Source organism: Cicer arietinum, chromosome 5, assembly GCF_000331145.2.
Source record: "Cicer arietinum cultivar CDC Frontier isolate Library 1 chromosome 5, Cicar.CDCFrontier_v2.0, whole genome shotgun sequence".
NCBI classification, from domain to species: domain Eukaryota; kingdom Viridiplantae; phylum Streptophyta; class Magnoliopsida; order Fabales; family Fabaceae; genus Cicer; species Cicer arietinum.
This window is the reverse complement of record NC_021164.2, coordinates 10507050-10522544: the sequence shown is the minus strand read 5'-3', so window position 1 is coordinate 10522544 and position 15495 is coordinate 10507050. Positions and strand designations below refer to the sequence as shown.

Sequence of the window (15495 nt, the reverse complement as noted above, 5' to 3'; positions counted from 1 at the left end):
TCAAAAGATTCATTTTGAAATTCTCCACCATGATCACTCTTAATGGAAACTATTTTCTGATTCTTCTCATTTTGAACTTGATTTGCAAATTTTTTGAAAATTAAGAAGGTATCACTTTTGTGAGACAGAAAATAAGTCCATGTATATCTAGAGAAATCATCAACTAAAACATAGCCATAATAATTTCCTCCAAAACGTTTTACTTGAGTGAGACCAAATAGATCCATGTGGATCAATTGTAGAACTCTATCAGTTTGTACTAAGTCTTTTGATGGGAAAGAAGACTTAACTAATTTACTTTTCTCACAAGAGTCACACAATTTGTCCTTAGTAAATTTTCTGTTTGGAAGACCTAGCACTAGTTGTTTGCTAACTAGTTTGTTAAGATGGTTTACATGTATGTGAGCTATTCTCTTATGCCACAATCAATCTTCATCAGATTTAGATAACAAACATCAAACATTATTTGCAGGCAAAGAGTCAAGATCAATCATATATATATTATTTACCCTTTCACCTACCAGTTTTAAGCTATCATCTTCCTTGTGCTCAAGTGTACAAGTATGTGATGTAAAATATACCTGGTAGCCTTTATCACAAAGCTGACTAAGGCTAAGCAGATTGTGTTTCAAACCTTTTACATAGAGAACATCCTTGATTACCGTTGTTGATTCACTCCCTATGTCTCCAGCACCAAGTATTTTGCCTTTGTTATTGTCATCATACTTTACATATCCACTGTCTTTTAAATTAAGAGATATGAATTTTGATTTGTCTCCAGTCATATGCTTGGAATATCCACTGTCTAGATACCATGAGTGAGTTTTGGATGTCAAGCAGACCTGCAAAACAGAATTCAGACTTTGGTTTTAGGTACCAAATTAAAATTGGGTCCTTGAGGGTTAGTCTCAATCACAGGTTTCTTTACTCTCCAAACTTGTTTCCATCCCTTGTTAGCAAGCTTTTTCAGTTTACAATTAAATGATATATGTCATTTTTTGCAACAAAAATGGCATGAAAAATTAGAGAACGTACTGTGAGTTGGTTTACTGCAAACATCATGAATTGACTTTGATTTAACAAATTTATGATTCTTTTGAGCATTGCTATTTGGTCTATAGCCAATTCCAGTTTTTTCATTTGCATTCTTTTGATTGCGAATAAGGACATTCATGTTGTTTCTACCATTTGTAAATTTTGTTAAATCAAATTTTAGTGATTCAACCTTTCTTTCAAGTTTTGTAACGCTAGTGAGTTTATCATGTGCTTCCTTTTTTAACAGTTCATTCATGTCTTCAAGCAACTTATGATCTTTTTTAATTTCTTCATACATCATGCACTGTTTTTCTAACATTTTCTTAGTGCAAATCAATTGTTTGACTACCTTAATATGTTCATCATGCAATTCATTGAAAGCATCATGCAATTCTTCATAAGAGGGATTAGAGGTAGTACTTACATCGCTCTCTGAATCTGAGTCAACGTTGGCCATTAGACACAATTTTGCTTCTTCATCTTCTGAATTTTCAGAAGATTCTTCATCATTGTCATTCCAAACTATGTAGGATCTTTTAGTTTTTGAAGATGGTTCATCCTTGCCTTTAGCTTTCACAAACTTGTTTCTGTTTTGTAGTTGAAAACATTCAGATTTAATGTGGCCTGATTTTCCACATTCATAGCAGGTTATCACTTTGCTATCATTTGTCTCATTCTTGCTGAAGCTTTTTGTCCTTGAATTGGATGGTTTCTTTGATTGGACTCCTTTCCTCTTCCGGAATTTCTTGAATTTTCTGACCAGCATTCCGATTTCAGGTTCTTCATCAGTTTCACGCTCGGAATCATCAGCACAAGTTTCTGGTTCAGATTTTACTTTATGAGTTTGAGCTTTCAGAGATAGTCCCTTTCTTTTCCGATCAATTTCCTCTGACTCATTCCACCGGTGCAGCTCCATTTCATGTTCTCTGAGCTTGCCAAATAGAGTGGCAATGGTCATGCTTCCAAGATCCTTTGATTCAGCAATTGCAGTGACCTTAGGTTGCCATTCTCTTGTCAAGCATCTCATTACTTTGTTTATTTGTTGCTCATTGTCAATTACTTTTCCTAGAGCATTCCGATAGTTAATGACATGTGTGAACCTTGTCTGCAAGTCATTGATTGACTCATCCTTCTTCATATTGACGAGTTCATATTCATGCATCAGAGTATTAGTTCTAGCCCTCTTGACATCAGTTGTGCCTTCATGTGTTTCTTGGAGTGTATCCCACATTTCTTTTGCAGTTTTGCTATTTGATACCTTGAAAAACTCATCAGCACTTAAAGCAGAAGTTATTATATTTTTGGCTTTTGTTTTATAGCCAACTTTTTTCTTATCATCATCAGACCAATCAGCTCTTGGTTTCTTGATTAATGATCCATCAGTGCCAGCAAGTTTAATATTAATAAGTGATGAATTTAATATCAAAACCAGCTTGTTTAATATTAATTCCATATTTAATAGTAATAGATTCAAATAGTTTATTCAAAATTAAGATTCAAGAACACATGCATTATCAAGATAAGGAGTATAGGGATAGAGAAGTGTGCACCATAGATTTTTATACTGGTTCGACTATCAATTAGATAGTCTACATCCAGTCCTGGAATCACTTACCGATTCCAGCCTTTACTATTATTGATTTGAGAATGTTTACAGACTTTCCAACACTTCACTGCCTATACATCTAACTCAACATCAATCTTCAACAACAACCAATCTATCTTTAAGAACTAATCGCCAAGTTCTAGCTAGATCAGATTGAGGTCTCTTTTAGATGATCACACACCCTAAAAGATGACCACCAATTTCACAATACTGGATTTCCACACACTTTCTCTTACAAAGATAATTCTTTAAAAAAAACTGAAAACAGTTGATTCAATCACAATGATATCTCACACTAAGTATTTGCCAATAATGTTTGTGAGTTATAACAGTTTTTCTCAGAGTGTATATTTCAAAAAGTCAATGAGATTCTTTTTGTTCTTTCTATGTATATCTGTTATCTTTAAAATTGTGATTGATTCAATTTATATAATTTCAGAAAAACTCAGACAAATCGATTTTCCAATCGATTTTATTAATGTGTATTACCAGCTCAATCGATTTCCCAATCGATTTCGCGTTTCTTGTTTTTTCTTTAAATTCTTGAAATAGATGAACTAATCGATTTGCTAATCGATGTTTTTAATGCATATATCAGAAATTTATACTTAGTTCATATCAGAGTCGATTGAGTAATCGATTATGATTGCTTTGTTCAAAATATGAGATCAAACAATCGATTACTCAGTCGATTCATTTACTAACATAATCGATTTGGCAATGGGCTAATTTCTCCCTGTTACTTAGACACTCAATCAAGTCGATTTGCCAATCGACTGATGTCTTCCTGTAACTTAGACATTTAATCAAGTCGATTTGCCAATCGATTGATTTCTCCCTGTAACTCAGATGTTTAATTTCAATTGATGTGTCAATCGATTGTGTAGTATGTTTCTGGTAAATGATGAACTGATTCTTTTATGCAATCGATTACCTAATCGATTTCTTTTACTCATAGAGCACAGGACTGATACAACCTGTTTAAGTAATCGATTAGCCAATCGATTTACTCAGTGAATGTTTTGTTCTGTGAATCAGAAAATCGATTAACCAATTGATTAGTAGAAAATTTGTAACTTAAGAAAAGTATATCAATCGTTTTAATTGGCAAATATTAGATGTGTGAAATCATAATGATGAATCAAACTAATAAACACTATGAACACTAGACATATTTACACATAATCTTCAAGCCTTGTATGATATGATCAATCTTTGCTTGATTGCTTGAGATCCAAGTTTTGTCCAAGTGTAGTGTTTGATTCTTTCCTGAAATGTATCTCAACTCAAACTATTAGATTAATCAGAAATGCATATACATTGTATGTTTGGGAGTTACATCAAAATCACATAGGCATATATCTTACAGTGTTTCGGGTCATATTTTGAACATTAGCAATCATTTGGTTTAAAAATACGAATTCCGTTCCATTTTTGTCGGGTGGTATGAAAATTGCCTGAAAAGTCTAGATGAAATCGGGGATTTTCGTAGCACCCGATTTCGGTCCATTTTTGTCGAGTGGTACGAAAATCGCCTGAAAAGTCCAGATGAAATCGATGACTGAGAGACTCTTATAACATTCTTCTCTAAAATTTATAACTATGTTTCAGGTTCCGTGCCATATTTCGGTCTATTTTTGTCGGGTGGTACAAAAATCGCCCAAAAAGACCATATGAAATCGTGGACGAATATACCCTTATAGCATTCTTCTCCAAAAATTTTAATTGTGTTTCGGGTTGCGCACAAATTTCAAACACACGCCGTCGTCTTGTAAGAAAATACGAATTTCGCTCCATTTTTGTCAGGTTCGACAAAAATCGCCTGAAACGTCTAAATGAAATCGAGGACAAAGAGACCCTTATAGCATTCTTCTCCTAAATTTATAACTCTATTTCGGGTTCTTCGTTAGATTCAAACACTAACCATCGTTTGGTCTGAAACTACGGACTTTGGTCCATTTTTGTTGGGTGGTACGAAAACCGCTCGAAAATTCAAGACGAAATCTAGGACCAGAAGACCCTTATAGCATTGTTCTCCAAAATTTATAACTGTGTTTCGGGTTCCGAGCCAGATTTAAGACACTAGCCCTTGTTTGGTTTGAAAATACTGATTTGGTCCTTTTTTGTCGATGGGTACGACAATCGCCTGAAAAGTCCAGATAAAATCGGGGACCAAATGACACTTATAGAATTCTTCTTCTAAATTTATAAATGTGTTTAGGGTTCCACGTCAGATTTCAAACATTAGCCATCGTCTTGTTCGAAAATACGGATTTCTGTCAATTGTAGTCGGGTGGTACGAAAATCGCTAGAAAAGTCCATATGAAATCAAGGACCGGGAGACCATTATAGAATTCTTCTCCAAAATTTATAACTGTGTTTCGAGTTTGCGCCAAATTTCAAACATTAGCCATCGACTGGTCCGAAAATTCGATTTGTGGTCTATTTTTGTCGGGTGGTACAAAAATCGTCCGAAAAAGACCAGATGAAATCTAGGACCAAGAGATCCTTATAATATTCTTCTCCAAAATTTATAATTGTGTTTTTGGTTCCCCATCAGAATTCAAACACTAGCCATCGTCTTGTTTGAAAATACGAATTTAGGTCGATTTTTGTCAAGTGATACAAAAATTGCTCAAAAAGTCTATATGATATTGAGGACCAGGAGACCCTTATAGCATCCTTCCGCTAAATTTATAATTATGTTTCGAGTTCTGCGTCTTATATTTCAAACACTAACCATCGTTTGGTCCGAAACTACGGACTTTGGGCCATTTTAGTTGGGTGGTACGAAAATTGCCTAAAAAGTCCAGATGAAATCGAGTAACGGGAGACCCTTATAGCACTCTTCTCCAAAATTTATAATTGTGTTTCGGGTTTTGCACCAGATCTCAAACACTAGCCATCGTCTGGTTTGAAAATACTGATTTTTGCCCTTTTTTGTCGAGAGGAACGAAAGTCGCCCAAAAAGTCCTGATGAAATCTAGGACCGAAAGTCCGTTATATCATTCTTTTTCTAAATTTATAATTTTCTTTCTGGTTCCACGTCAGATTTCAAACACTAGCCATCCTCTTGTTCGAAAATACGGATTTCAATCCATTTTAGTTGGGTGGTACGAAAATTGCTCGAAAAGTCCCGATGAAATCGAGGACCGAGAGACCCTTATAACATTCATCTCTAAAATTTATAACTATGTTTCAGGTTCCGCAAAAGATTACAAACACTAGGCGTCATCGAGGGGTACGAAAGTCGCTCAAAAATTCCAAATGAAATCCACGACCGAGAGACCCTTAGAGCATTCTTTTCCAAAATTTATAACTGTATTTTGGGTTCCGTGTCAGATTCCAAACACTAACCATCGTTTTGTTCGAAAATACAGATTTTGGTCCATTTTATTCGAGTGGTACGAACATTGCCCAAAAAGTCAAAATAAAATCGAGGACCAGGAGACCCTTACAACATTCTTCTTCTAAATTTATAACTGTGTTTCAAGTTCCGTGTAGGATTTCAAACACTAGCCATTGTTTTGTTCAAAAATACGAATTTCAGTCCATTTAAGACAGGTGGTACGAAAATCACCCGAAAATACTAGATGAAATCGAGGATCGGGAGACCCTTATATCATTCTTCTCCTAAATATATGAATGTGTTTTGGATTTCGGATGAAATTGACGATCAAGAGACCCTTATAGCATTCTTCTTCTAAATTTATAACAGTATTTTGGGTTCCATGTCAAATTTTAAACACTAGCCATCGTCTAGTCCGAAAATACAGATTTCAATCCATTTTAGTCCAGTGGTATCAAAATCGCCCGAAAAGTCCAAATGAAATCGTGGACCAGGAGACCCTTATATCATTCTTCTCCAAAATTTATAACTGTGTTTCAGGATCTGCGTCAGAATTCAAACATTATCCATTGTCTTGTTCAAAATTACGGATTTCAGTCCATTTTTGTCGGGTGATACGAAAATCGCCCGAAAATTTTAGATGAAATTTGAAGCGGAATCCAAAACACAGTTATAAATTTTAGAGAAGAATGATATAAGGGTCTCTCGGTCCACGATATCATCTGGACTTTTCGGAAATTTTCATACCACTCGACCAAAATGGACCGAAATCCGTATTTTCGAACAAGACGATGGCTAGTGTTTGAAATCTGACGTGGGACTCAGAATGCAGTTGTAAATTTAGGGAAAAATGCCATAAGTCTTCTGGTCCTCGATTTCATCTGGGTATTTTAGGCAATTTTCGTTCCACCGGACCAAAATGGATCGATATACGTTTTTTTGAACAAGATGATGGTTAGTGTTTGAGATCTGACGCGGAACCCGAAACACATTTATAAATTTAGAAGAAGAATGCTATAAGGGTCTCTTGGTCCTCGATTTTATATGGACTTTTCGGACGATTTTCGTACCCCTCGACAAAAATGGATCAATATCTGTATTTTCTGACCATAAGATGGCAAGTGTTTGTAATTTGACGCAGAACCCGAAACACTGTTATATATTTATGAGATGAATGCTATAAGGGTCTCCTGGTCCTCGATTTCATCTAGACTTTTAGGGCGATTTTCGTACCACATAACAAAAATGGTCCAAAATCAATATTTTCGAACAAGATAATGGATAGTGTTTGAAATCAAACGCGGAACCCATAACATAATTATAAATTTAGGAGAAAAATGCTATAAGAGTCTCCTGGGTCCTAGATTTCATATGGACATTTCAGGCGATTTTCGTACCTATCGACTAAAATGGACCGAAATATGTATTTTCGGACCAGACAATGGATTGTGTTTGAAATCTAACGCGGAACTTGAAAAACGGTTATATATTAAGGAGAAGAATGCTATAAGGGTCTCCTGGTCCTCGATTTCATCTAGACTTTTAGGGCGATTTTCGTACCTATCGACTAAAATGGACCGAAATATGTATTTTCGGACCAGACAATGGATTGTGTTTGAAATCTAACGCGGAACTTGAAAAACGGTTATATATTAAGGAGAAGAATGCTATAAGGGTTTCCCGGTCGTCGATTTCATTTGGACTCTTGGATCGATTTTCGTAACACCTGACAAATAAGGACTGATATCTGTATTTTCGGACCACAAAAGGGCTAGTGTTTGAAATTTGACCCGGAACCTGAATTACTGTTATATATTTAGGAGAAGAATGCTATATGGGTCTTCCGGTCCTCGATTTCATCTGGACTTTTTGGACGATTTTCATACAGGTAGAATATAATGGATTGAAATATGTATTTTCGTACCAGACGATGGCTAGTGTTTCAAATTTGACATAAAACCCGAAATACAGTTATAAATTTAGAACAAGAATGCTAGGAGGGTCTCTCGGTCGTCGATTTCTTCTGGACTTTTCGGGTGATTTTCGTGCCCCTCGACAAAAATGGACCAAAATATATATTTTTGGACTAGACGATGGCTAGTGTTTGAAATCTGACCCGGAATCCGAAACACTATTATATATTTTAGAGAAGAATGCTATAAGGGTCTCCCGATCCTCGATTTCATCTTGTATTTTCAGGTGATTTTCGTACCTCTCGACTAAAATGGACCGAAATCCGTATTTTTGAACAAGACGATTGCTACTGTTTGAAATCTGAGGCGGAACACGATACTCAGTTATAAATTTAGAAGAAGAATGCTATAAGGGTCACCTGGTCCTCGATTTCATGTGGTCTTTTCGAGCAATTTTCGTACCAAGCGAAAAAAATCGACCGAAATCCGTATTTTTGAACAAGACGATGGCTAGTATTTTAAATCTGGCGCGAAACCCGAAATAGAGTAAAAATTTTGGAGGAGAATGCTATAAGGGTCTCTCAGTCCTCGATTTCATATGGACTTTTAAAGCGATTTTCGTACCCCTCGACAAAAATGGACTAAAATATGTATTTTCGGACAAGACTTTGGCTAGTGTTTGAAATCTAGCGCATAACTCGAAACACAGTTATAAATTTTGGAGAAGAATGCTATAAGGGTCTCTCGATCCTCGATTTCATTTGGACTTTTCGGGAGATTTTCAAACAATCCAACTAAAATGGACCGAAATGCGTATTTTCCAAAAAGACAATCGCTAGTGTCTGAAATCTGACGCGGAACCCTAAACACGATTATAAATTTTGGAGAATAATGATATAAGGGTCTATCGGTCCTAGATTTCATCTGGACTTTTCAGGTGACTTTCGTACCACCCGCCTAAAATGGACCGAAATCCGTATTTTCGAACAACACGATTATTAGTCTTTCAAATCTGACGCGAAACTCGAAACACAATTATAAATTCGGGTTCTGCGTTAGATTTCAAACACTAGCCATCGTCTGGTCTGAAACTATGAATTACGGTCCACTTTTGTCGGGTGGTACGAAAATCGCCCGAAAAGACCAGATGAAATCGAAGACAAGGAGACCCTTATAGCATTCTTCTCCTAAATTTATAAATGTGTTCCGAATTCCGTTTCGGATTTCAAACACTAGCCATTGTTTTGTTCAAAAATACGAATTTCGGTCCATTTTAGTCGGGTGGTACGAAAATCACCCGAAAATACCAGATGAAATCGAGGTCCGAGAGATACTTATAGCTTACTTCTCCTAAATATATAACAGTGTTACGAATTCCGGGTCAGATTTCAAACACTAGCCATTATCTGGTCCGAAAATATTGATTTTTGTCCCTTTTTGTCGAGGGGTATGAAAATCGCAAGAAACGTCTAGATGAAATAGACGACCGAGAGACCCTTATAACATTCTTCTTCTAAATTTATAACTGTATTTCAGGTTCCATGTTAAATTTCAAACACTAGCCATCGTCTGGTCCGAAAATACGGATTTCAGTCCATTTTAGTCTAGTTGTATGAAAATCGGCCAAAAAGACCAGATGAAATCGAGGACAAGGAGACCGTTATTGCATTCTTCTCCAAAATTTACAAATGTGTTTCAGGTTCTGCGTCAAATTTCGACCACTAGCCCTCGTCTGGTCCAGAAATATTGATTTCGGTCCATTTTTGTTGGGTGGTATGAAAATCTCCTGAAAAGTCTAGATCAAATCGAGAACCGGAGACCCTTATACAATTCTTCTCCAAAATTTATAATTGTCTTTTGGGTTTCGTGTCAAATTTCAAACACTAGCCCTGGTTTGTTCCAAAAATATTGATTTCGGTCCATTTTTGTCCGGTGGTATGAAAATCGAGGACATTGAAACCGTTATAGCATTCTTCTCCAAAATTTATAGCTTTGTTTCGGGTTCCGCAGCAAATTTCAAACACTAGCCCTGGTTTGTTCCAAAAATATTGATTTCGGTCCATTTTTGTCCGGTGGTATGAAAATCGAGGACATTGAAACCGTTATAGCATTCTTCTCCAAAATTTATAGCTTTGTTTCGGGTTCCGCAGCAAATTTCAAACACTAGCCCTGGTTTGTTCCAAAAATATTGATTTCGGTCCATTTTTGTCCGGTGGTATGAAAATCGAGGACATTGAAACCGTTATAGCATTCTTCTCCAAAATTTATAGCTTTGTTTCGGGTTCCGCAGCAAATTTCAAACACTAGCTATCGTATGGTCCGAAAATACAGATTTTGGTCCATTTTCTTCGAGGGGTACGAAAATTTCCCGAAAATTCCAGATAAAATCGAGGTGAAGAAGATTCTTATAGCATTATTCTCCTAAATTTATAACTGAGTTTCGGGTTCTGCGTGAGATTTCAAAGACTAGCCGTCATCAGGTTTGAAATTACGAATTTCGGTCCATATTTGTCGGGTGGTACAAAAATTGCCTAAAAAGTCCAGATGAAATCGAGGACCAGGAGACCCTAGTAGCATTCTTCTCCAAAATTTATAACTGTGTTATGGGTTCCGCGTCAAAATTATAACTGTGTTTAGGAGAAGAATGATATAAGAGTCTCCTGGTCCTCGATTTCATCTGGACATTTCGGGCGATTTTCGTTCCACTAGACAAAATTTGACCGAAATATGTATTTTCGGACCAAACCAGGGCTAGTGTTTGAAATTTGACGCGGAACCCATAGCACAGTTATAAATGTCGGAGAAGAATTCTATAAGGGTCTCTTGGTCCTCGATTTCATCTGTACTTTTTTAGCGTGTTTCGTACCCCTAGACAAAAATTGACCCAAATATGAAGGGGAACCTGAAACATTGTTATATATTAAGGAGAAGAATGCTATAAGGGTTTTCGGTCCTCGATTTCTTTTGTACTTTTGGCTCGATTTTCGTAACACCCGCAAAAATGGACCGAATCCTGTATTTTCGGACCAAAACAGAGCTAGTGTTTGAAATTTGACGCGGAACCTAAAATACTGTTATAAATTTTGGAGAAGAATGCTATAAGGGTTTCCCCGTCCTCGATTTCATCTAGACTTTTTGGGCGATTTTCGTACCGCCTGAAAAAATGGAAAGAAATATGTATTTTCGAACAAGACGATGACTAGTGTTTGAAAACTGACATTGTGAAGATATTATCAGGACTTTTGTATCAAAACCAGTGGTATTAAATGGAATCTGAAACACATTTAAAAATTTAGGAAAAGAATTCTATAAAAATGGAACCCGATTCTCGATTTTATTTGGACGTTTCGTGCGATTTTTATACCACTAGACTAAAATGGAGTGAAATCCGTATTTTCGGACCAGACGATGGCTAGTGTCTGAAATTTGACATGGAACCTGAATTTAGGAGAAGAATGCTATCAAGGTCTCTTGGTCGGCGATTTCATTTGGAATTTTCGGGCGATTTTCGTACCCCTCGAAAAAATGGACCACAATCTATATTTTCAAACTAGACAATGGCTAGTTTTTGAAATCTGACCCAGAATTTGAAACCCTATTATATATTTAGGAGAACAATGCTATAAGGGTCTCCCAGTTCTCGATTCATTTGGTATTTTTGGGTGATTTTCGTACCACTCGACTAAAATGGACCCAAATTTGTATTTTTTATCAAAACAATTGCTAGTATTTGAAATCTCATGCGGAACTCGGAACACATTTATAAATTTAGGAGAAGAATGCTATAAGGGTTTCTCGGTCCTCGATTTCATCTGGACTTTTCTGGCGATTTTCTTACCCCTCGACAAAAAAGGACCGAAATATGTATTTTCAGACCAAACGATGGCAAGTGTTTGAAATCTGGCATGAAACTTAAAAACCATTAATAAATTTTGGAGAAGAGTGCTATAAGGGTCTCCGGGTCCTCCATTTGATATGGGATTTTCGGTCGATTTTCATACCACTCAACAAAAATGGTCCGAAATTTGTATTTTTGAACGAGAGAATTGCTAATGTTTGAAATCTGAGGCGAAGCCCGAAACTCAGTTATAAATTTAGGAGAAGAATGCTATAAAGGTCTCCTGGTCCTCGATTTCATCTGGTCTTTTGGGGCGATTTTCGTACCACCCGACAAAAATGGACCAAAATTCGTATTTTCGTACCAGACGATGGCTAGTGTTTGAAATCTGGCGCGAAACATAGTTATAAATTTTGGAGAAGAATCCTATAAGGGTCTCTCGGTCCTCGATTTAATTTGGACTTTTCAGGAGATTTTCGCACCCCTCGACAAAAATGGACTAAAATCTTTATTTTCGGACCTGGTGTTTGATATCTAGCGCGGAACTCAAAACACAGTTATAAATTTTGGAGAAGAATGCTACAAGGGTATCCTGGTCCTCGATTTCATTTGGACTTTTCGGTCAGTTTTCATACGATATAACTAAAATGAACCGAAATCCGTAATTCGAAAAAGACTATGTTGGTCCTAGATTTCATCTGGACTTTTAGGGCGATTTTCTTACCAACAAACTAAAATGGATCGAAATCCGTATTTTCAAACAAGACGATTGTTAGTGATTGAAATCTGATGCGGAATCTGAAACACAATTATAAATTTAGAAGAAGAATGCTATAAAGGTCTTTTGGTCCTCAATTACATCTGGTCCTCAATTACATCTGGTCCTCAATTACATCTGTATTTTCGGACCAGACGATGGCTAGTGTTTGATATTTGACGCGGAACCCGAAACATTTATATATATTTAGGAGAAGATATTTGTACCCTTTGACAAAAATGGACCAAAATCTGTATTTTCGGACCTGACGATGGCTGATGTTTGAAATTTGACATGGAACCTGAAATACAGTTATTAATTTAGAAGAAGAATGCTATAAGGGACTCTAGGTCATCGGTTTCATTTGGACTTTTCAGGCGATTTTCGTACCCCTCGACAAAAATGGACCAAAATCTATATTTTCGGGCCAAACGATGGCTAGTGTTTGAAATCTGACTCGGAATCCGAAACACTATTATATATTTAGGGTGATTTTCTTACCACCCTGCTAAAATGGACTGAAATTCGTTTTTTTGAACAAAACAATAGCTAGTGTTTGAAATCCGACACGGAACTCGGAACAAAGTTATAAATTTAGAAGAAGAATGCTATAAGGGTCTCTCGGTCCTCGTTTTCATCTGGACTTTTCAGGCGATTTTCTTACCCCTCAACAAAAAAGGATCGAAATCTATATTTTTGGACAGGACGATGGCAAATGTTTGAAATCTGGCTCGGAACGTAAAAATCAGTAATAAATTTTGGAGAAGAATGCTATAAAGGTCTCTCGATCAACGGTTTCATCTTGACTTTTCGGGTGATTTTCGTACCACCCGACAAAAAATTGACCGAAATCCGTATTTTCGAACAGCATGATTCCTAGTGTTTGAAATTTGATGCGGAACCCGAAACATAGTTATAAATTTAGGAGAAGAATGCTATAAGGGTCTCCCTGTCCTCGATTTCATCTAGGCTTTTCGGGCGATTTTTGTACCACCCGACAAAAATGGACCTAAATCCGTATTTTTGAAATCTGAGGCAATACCCGAAACTCAGTTTTAAATTTAGGATAAGAATTTTATAAGGGACTCCTGGTCCTCGATTTCATCTGGTCTTTCCAGTCGATTTTCGTATCACCCGACAAAAATGGACCGAAATTCGTATTTGTGGACCAGACGATGGCTAGTGTTTGAAATTTGGCACGAAATCCGAAATACAATTATAAATTTTGGAGAAGAATGCTATTAGGGTCTCTCGATCCTCGATTTCATCTGTACTTTTAGGGCGATTTTGTATCCCTCGACAAAAATGGACTAAAATCTATATTTTTAGACTAGACTTGGGCAAGTGTTCGAAATCTAGCGCGGAAGTCGAAACACAATTATAAATTTTGGAGAAGAATGCTATAAGGGTCTCTCGGTCCTCGATTTCATTTGGACTTTTCGAGCGATTTTCGTACGATCCAACTAAAATGGACCGAAATTCGTATTTCGAAAAAGACTATGGCTAGTGTTTGAAATCTGACGCGGAACCCGAAACACAGTTATAAATTTAGAAGAAGAATGCTATAAGGGTCACGCTGTCCTAGATTTCATCTGGACTTTTAGGGCGATTTTCGTACCACCTGACTAAAATGAACCGAAATCCGTATTTTCGGAATAAAAGATGGCTAGTGTTTGAAATATGATGCGGAACCCGAAGCACAGTTACAAATTTTGGAGAAGAATGCTATAAGGGTCTCTCGTACACATGACAAAAATAGACCGAAGTTCATATTTTCTATAAGAGTCTCCTTGTCCTCGATTTGATCTAGACATTTCGGGGTATTTTCGTACAAGACGATGGCTAGTGTGTGAAATCTGACGGGGAACCCGAAACATAGTTATAAATTTAGAACAAGAATTCTATAATGGTCTCCCGGTCCTCGATTTCATTTGGAATTTTCAAGCGACTTTCGTACCCATCGACGATAATGGACCAACATCTGTATTTTCAGACTAAACGATGGCTAGTGTTTGAAATCTTGTGCGGAACCCGAAACAATGTTTACTATGCGTTATTATTATCTTCGTTTGTAGTTGTACTAAATAACGAAAATAATAATAACATATAACAAAATTGAGTTGTAAAGTTGTCAAAAAAAGTAATAATTTCATATTTATTTTACAACTCAATTTTGTTATATGTTATTATTATTTTTAAATCCATATTTTTGAACCAAATGATGGCTAGTGTTTGAAATCTAATCCGAAACTCGAAACGCAAAACATAATTTTAAATTTAGGAGAAGAATGCTATAAAGGTCTCACAGTTCTTGATATCATCTGGACTTTTCGGGCGAAAATCGTACCACCCGACAAAAATTGACCAAAATTCTTATTTTTGTACAAGATGATGGCTAGGGTTTGAAATCTGATTGCTAGGGTTTGAAAATCGTACCAAACAACAAAAATGGACCGAAAACTGTATTTTCGGACCAAACAATGGCTAGTGTTTGAAATCTGACACGGATTCTGAAACACAGTCTTAAATGTAGGAGAAGAATTCTATAAGAATCTTCTGAACCTTGACTTCATTTGGACTTCTTGTAGGATTATCGTACCACTCGACAAAAATGGCCAGAAATTTGTAATTTTGGACCAGACCATTGCTAGTGTTTGAAATCTAACGGGGAACCGAAAACACAGTTATTAATTTTGGAGTAGAATTCTAAAAGAGAATTTAGGTCCTCGAGCTCATTTTCATTTCTCGGGCATTTTTGTACTTCACAACAAAAATGGACTGAAATTCGTATCTTTGGTTCAATCGATGCTAGTGTTTGAAATATGATGCCGAGCCCGACACAAAGTTACAAATTTAGGAGAAAAATGCTATAAAGGTCTTCTGGTCCTCAATTTCATTTGGACTTTTCGGTTGATTTTCGTACAACCTGACAAAAAATGGACTAAAATTTGTATTTTCTTACCAAACGATGGCTAGTGTTTGAAATCGAACCCGAAA

At 36.4% G+C, this 15495-nt stretch overlaps 1 protein-coding gene across 1 annotated transcript in view; it reads right to left on the bottom strand.

The window, feature by feature from the left end:
- Positions 1-455: 455 nt before the first annotated feature.
- Positions 456-15495, bottom strand: part of LOC140920355 (uncharacterized) — a 31199-nt gene continuing 16159 nt past the window's right edge. The window contains exons 2-5 of the mRNA XM_073368616.1: positions 2136-2467; positions 1800-2045; positions 1460-1622; positions 456-842 (exon numbers count right to left, since the gene is read on the bottom strand). Of these exons, the coding sequence (XP_073224717.1) occupies positions 456-842; positions 1460-1622; positions 1800-2045; positions 2136-2467 (1128 nt within the window). The remainder of the gene's footprint in view (positions 843-1459; positions 1623-1799; positions 2046-2135; positions 2468-15495) is intronic.